Source organism: Procambarus clarkii, chromosome 75, assembly GCF_040958095.1.
Source record: "Procambarus clarkii isolate CNS0578487 chromosome 75, FALCON_Pclarkii_2.0, whole genome shotgun sequence".
In the NCBI taxonomy this organism is placed as follows: Eukaryota; Metazoa; Arthropoda; class Malacostraca; order Decapoda; family Cambaridae; genus Procambarus; species Procambarus clarkii.
The window spans coordinates 18732116-18738115 of NC_091224.1; the positions used below are offsets into that span (position 1 = coordinate 18732116).

Sequence of the window (6000 nt, forward strand, 5' to 3'; positions counted from 1 at the left end):
AGTTAGAAGTCCGGTGAGTGCATTGAAAAAACAGCTCACGGAGGAATTGGAGCCAATGGATATAGGTCAATATGTGAAAACATTTGGAGAGCTACTCTCTAGGGCCAGAGGGTTGGCCTAGGAAAATTTAAAAGTATCCCTGGCAGAGATGTCCAAGTGGCACGACAGGAAGGCTAAGGAAAGGTAGTGCCATGACCAGGATTCGAACCTGGGTTATTAATTGACTCGCACCCAATACCAACTATTGATAACTGTATAGGTCGGATTGGGACTGAACGGTACGTGTCAAAGATAGACCTGATGAAGGGATACTATCAGATCACCCTATCAGAAGAGGCGAAGAGAATCTCAGCGTTTGTGACACCTGATGGATCGTACCAATATAAAGTATTGCCATTTGGGATGAAGAACAGTGGTAGCTGTTTCCAACCAGGTGTTGCAAGGCATACGTGTATTTGCGGCGAGGCAGATGCTGACGAATATGGACTGCATGGCCTGCACTGTGAAAAATCTGGTGGTTGGCACACTAGACACGACGAAGTCAATGACATCATTAAAAGAAGCCTTGCCTCTGCTCAGTGTCCAGCGGAGAGAGAGCCCCGCAACCTACTGAACCGTGACTGTTAGCTTTGCCGGCCGACCAGACGGAATCACACTGCGACCGTGGAAGGGTGGCAGACAGTGTGCATGGGACTATACTTGTGTATCCACTCTGGCAACCACATACATCAACCTCTCTACCGGCACAGCAGGAGCCGCGGCGACACGCAGAGAAAGAGACAAGTCAGCCAAGTACAGGCAATTAGATCATCGGTACAACTTCGTTCCAATAGGGTCTGAGACCCTAGGCCCATGGGGAGAGAGTGCAAGAAGGTTTCTTAAGGATCTTGGTTCCAAGCTCATTGACACCACAAGAGACCCTAGAGCAGCAAGTTTTCTCTTTCAGCGCCTCAGTGTCGCGATCCAGAGGGGGAATGCCCGCTGCATCCTCGGTTCCTGCCCGGAGTCGGAGGAGTTCGAAGAAATCTACAGCCTCTAGGAAGCGAACTTTTTTTTGTGTTCTCTTAATGTTAATTTTTTGTATAAAATCAGATATGTAACTGTATAACCTTGCATAATAAAGTGTACACCATAAAAAAGGGGGGTGGTAAGAGAAGCGAACACTCTTACGTATTCAGAGTTAAATGGCAAGTTTTTCCCTGAATGCACTGTGTTCCCTTCTCTGAGGCTGTGGGTCCTTATAATTGCACCAGAGGTGGTAACCCCCCTATATATATATATATATATATATATATATATATATATATATATATATATATATATATATATATATATATATATAATATATATATATGTCGCACCTAGTAGCCAGAACGCACTTCTCAGCCTACTATGCAAGGCCCAATTTGCCTAATAAGCCGAGTTTGCCTGAATTAATATAGTTTCTCTAATTTTTTTCTTATGAAATGATAAATCTACCCATTTCATTATGTATGAGGTCAATATTTTTGTATTGGAGTTAAAATTAACGTAGATATATGACCAAACCTAACCAACCCTACCTAACCTAACCTATCATTTTAGGTTAGGTTAGGTAGCCGAGAAAGTTAGGTTAGGTTAGGTAGTCGAAAAAACATTAATTCATGAAAACTTGGCTTATTAGGCAAATCGGGCCTTGCATAGTAGGCTGAGAAGTGAGTTCTGGCTACTAGGTACGACATATATATATATATATATATATATATATATATATATATATATATATATATATATATATATACTGGGAGATGGTCCCATGCTGGGACCATCTCCCAGCAACTTCTCTCGTTCATCTTCCATTTGTATTGCAGTTTATAGGTTATCTCACCAGTCATCTCTACCCCCTATCCCTCTCCTCCGTCCCCACCATGGATATATGCCCACATTCCTTCAACATCCTATCGTTACGTTAAAAACAAATCAACCTCCTGCCAGCCCCCTCCCAGCCCCCCTCCCAGCCCCCTCCCAGCACCCTCCCAGCCCCCTCCCAGCCTCCTCCCAGCCTCCTCCCAGCCCCCCTCCCAGCCCCCTCCCAGCCCCCTCCCAGCCTCCTCCCAGCCCCCTCCCAGCACCCTCCCAGCCCCCCTCCCAGCCCCCTCCCAGCCCCCCTCCCAGCCTCCCTCCCAGCCCCCTCCCAGCCTCCTCCCAGCTTCTTCACAGCCTCCTCCCAGCCTCCTCCCAGCTTCTTCACAGCCTCCTCCCAGCCTCCTCCCAGCCTCCTCCCAGCACCCTCCCAGCCCCCCTCCCAGCCCCCTCCCAGCCCCCTCCCAGCCCCCTCCCAGCCCCCCTCCCAGCCCCCTCCCAGCCCCCTCCCAGCCCCCTCCCAGCTTCTTCACAGCCTCCTCCCAGCCCCCTCCCAGCCTCCTCCCAGCCCCCTCCCAGCCTCCTCCCAGCCCCCTCCCAGCCCCCTCCCAGCCCCCTCCCAGCCCCCTCCCAGCCTCATCCCAGCCCCCTCCCAGCCTCCTCCCAGCCTCCTCACAGCCTCCTCCCAGCCTCCTCCCAGCCCCCTCCCAGCCCCTCCCAGCCTCCTCCCAGCTTCCTCACAGCCTCCTCCCAGCCCCCTCCCAGCCCCCTCCCAGCCTCCTCCCAGCCTCCTCCCAGCCCCCTTCCATCCCCCTCCTATCCCCATCCCAGCCTCCTCCCAGCCCCCTCCCAGCCCCCTCCCAGCCTCCTCCCAGCCCCCTCCCAGCCTCCTCCCAGCCCCCTCCCAGCCCCCTCCCAGCCCCCTCCCAGCCTCCTCCCAGCTTCCTCACAGCCTCCCCCCAGCCCCCTCCCAGCCTCCTCCCAGCCCCTCCCAGCCCCTCCCAGCCTCCTCCCAGCTTCCTCACAGCCTCCTCCCAGCCCCCTCCCAGCCCCCTCCCAGCCTCCTCCCTGCCTCCTATCGTGTAATCTCCCATCTCTTCCTTTTCCCAGCTCCCACAGTACAACCTCTCCCTTCTCCCAGCTCCCACAGTACAACCTCTCCCTTCTCCCAGCTCCCACAGTACAACCTCTCCCTTCTCCCAGCTACCACAGTACAACCTCTCCCAGCTCCCACAATACAATCTCTCCCAGCTCCCACAGTACAACCTCTTCCAGCTCCCACAGTACAACCTCTCTCAGCTCCCACAGTACAACCTCTCTCAGCTCCCACAGTACAACCTCTCTCAGCTCCCACAGTACAACCTCTCCCAGCTCCCACAATACAATCTCTCCCAGCTCCCACAGTACAACCTCTTCCAGCTCCCACAGTACAACCTCTTCCAGCTCCCACAGTACAACCTCTCTCAGCTCCCACAGTACAACCTCTCCCAGCTCCCACAATACAATCTCTCCCAGCTCCCACAGTACAACCTCTCCCAGCTCCCACAGTACAACCTCTCCCAGCTCCCACAGTACAACCTATCTCTTCTCCCAGCTCCCATAGTACAACCTCTCCCAGCTCCCACAATACAACCTCTCCCAGCTCCCACAGTACAACCTCCCAGCTCCCACAGCACAACCTCACCCCGGGCTCCCACAGTACAACCTCTCCCAGCTCCCACAGTACAACCTCTCCCAGCTCCCACAGTACAACCTCTCCCAGCTCCCACAGTACAACCTCTCCCAGCTCCCACAGTACAACCTCTCCCAGCTCCCACAGTACAACCTCTCCCAGCTCCCACAGTACAACCTCTCCCAGCTCCCACAGTACAACCTCTCCCAGCTCCCACAGTACAACCTCTCCCAGCTCCCACAGTACAACCTCTCCCAGCTCCCACAGTACAACCTCTCCCAGCTCCCACAGTACAACCTCTCCCAGCTCCCACAGTACAACCTCACCCCGGGCTCCCACAGTACAACCTCTCCCCGGGCTCCCACAGTACAACCTCTCCCAGCTCCCACAGTACAACCTCTCCCAGCTCCCACAGTACAACCTCTCCCAGCTCCCACAGTACAACCTCTCCCAGCTCCCACAGTACAACCTCTCCCAGCTCCCACAGTACAACCTCTCCCAGCTCCCACAGTACAACCTCTCCCAGCTCCCACAGTACAACCTCTCCCAGCTCCCACAGTACAACCTCTCCCAGCTCCCACAGTACAACCTCTCCCAGCTCCCACAGTACAACCTCTCCCAGCTCCCACAGTACAACCTCTCCCAGCTCCCACAGTACAACCTCTCCCAGCTCCCACAGTACAACCTCTCCCAGCTCCCACAGTACAACCTCTCCCAGCTCCCACAGTACAACCTCTCCCAGCTCCCACAGTACAACCTCTCCCAGCTCCCACAGTACAACCTCTCCCAGCTCCCACAGTACAACCTCTCCCAGCTCCCACAGTACAACCTCTCCCAGCTCCCACAGTACAACCTCTCCCAGCTCCCACAGTACAACCTCTCCCAGCTCCCACAGTACAACCTCTCCCAGCTCCCACAGTACAACCTCTCCCAGCTCCCACAGTACAACCTCTCCCAGCTCCCACAGTACAACCTCTCCCAGCTCCCACAGTACAACCTCTCCCAGCTCCCACAGTACAACCTCTCCCAGCTCCCACAGTACAACCTCTCCCAGCTCCCACAGTACAACCTCTCCCAGCTCCCACAGTACAACCTCTCCCAGCTCCCACAGTACAACCTCTCCCAGCTCCCACAGTACAACCTCTCCCAGCTCCCACAGTACAACCTCTCCCAGCTCCCACAGTACAACCTCTCCCAGCTCCCACAGTACAACCTCTCCCAGCTCCCACAGTACAACCTCTCCCAGCTCCCACAGTACAACCTCTCCCAGCTCCCACAGTACAACCTCTCCCAGCTCCCACAGTACAACCTCTCCCAGCTCCCACAGTACAACCTCTCCCAGCTCCCACAGTACAACCTCTCCCAGCTCCCACAGTACAACCTCTCCCAGCTCCCACAGTACAACCTCTCCCAGCTCCCACAGTACAACCTCTCCCAGCTCCCACAGTACAACCTCTCCCAGCTCCCACAGTACAACCTCTCCCAGCTCCCACAGTACAACCTCTCCCAGCTCCCACAGTACAACCTCTCCCAGCTCCCACAGTACAACCTCTCCCAGCTCCCACAGTACAACCTCTCCCAGCTCCCACAGTACAACCTCTCCCAGCTCCCACAGTACAACCTCTCCCAGCTCCCACAGTACAACCTCTCCCAGCTCCCACAGTACAACCTCTCCCAGCTCCCACAGTACAACCTCTCCCAGCTCCCACAGTACAACCTCTCCCAGCTCCCACAGTACAACCTCTCCCAGCTCCCACAGTACAACCTCTCCCAGCTCCCACAGTACAACCTCTCCCAGCTCCCACAGTACAACCTCTCCCAGCTCCCACAGTACAACCTCTCCCAGCTCCCACAGTACAACCTCTCCCAGCTCCCACAGTACAACCTCTCCCCCTAGCTACCGAGGCTGAAAATTGCCAATCCAGACACCTTGAACCAGCTGCATGCGGACCACAGGCTGGTTAAGGGCGGGGTGAGTAGGGGAGGTGGCCAAGAAGGTAAGAGGTCATGGGTAGGGAGTGTGGGGAGGCTGTGAATTAGGGGAGAGGAAATGAGAGATGAGGAGAGAAGGCAAGGGTAAGATCTGAGGTTGATTTATTTGAAAATTATATTTTTTTGGGCAGGGATATTCCTGCGCGGGCCCTAAGTCTCTGGCTGGCCCACTAAGTGTTGCTTGTTTCTGTTTTACTTGGGCGGAGTATGAGTATTTATGACTCGTATGGTCGCTTCAGTAAGATTTTGCCATATGTGTTTAACAACTTCTTCTGCTCTGTTGAATCTAAGTTGAAATCTTAATGGGTTTGTAACTGTGCACTGTAGAGAATTAGATGAGAGGAGGATAAGGGACATGAGGCTAGAGATGAAGGGGATGATGATGAAGATGAGGAGTACAGGTGAGGAGAGGAAGAGGATATTGGTTTACAGTTGAGGGGAGGAAGAGGGAGAGAGGTCTACAGGTGAAGGGGAGGAGGTGGAAGAGGGACGTG

The 6000-nt window shown here is 54.5% G+C and overlaps 1 protein-coding gene across 1 annotated transcript in view; it reads left to right on the plus strand.

The window, feature by feature from the left end:
- Nucleotides 1-5411, plus strand: part of LOC138357035 (treacle protein-like) — a 37724-nt gene extending 32313 nt beyond the window's left edge. Inside the window, exon 4 of the mRNA XM_069313574.1 lies at nt 3882-5411. Coding sequence (XP_069169675.1) covers nt 3882-5411 — 1530 coding nt within the window. The remainder of the gene's footprint in view (nt 1-3881) is intronic.
- The last annotated feature ends 589 nt before the right edge of the window (nt 5412-6000 follow it).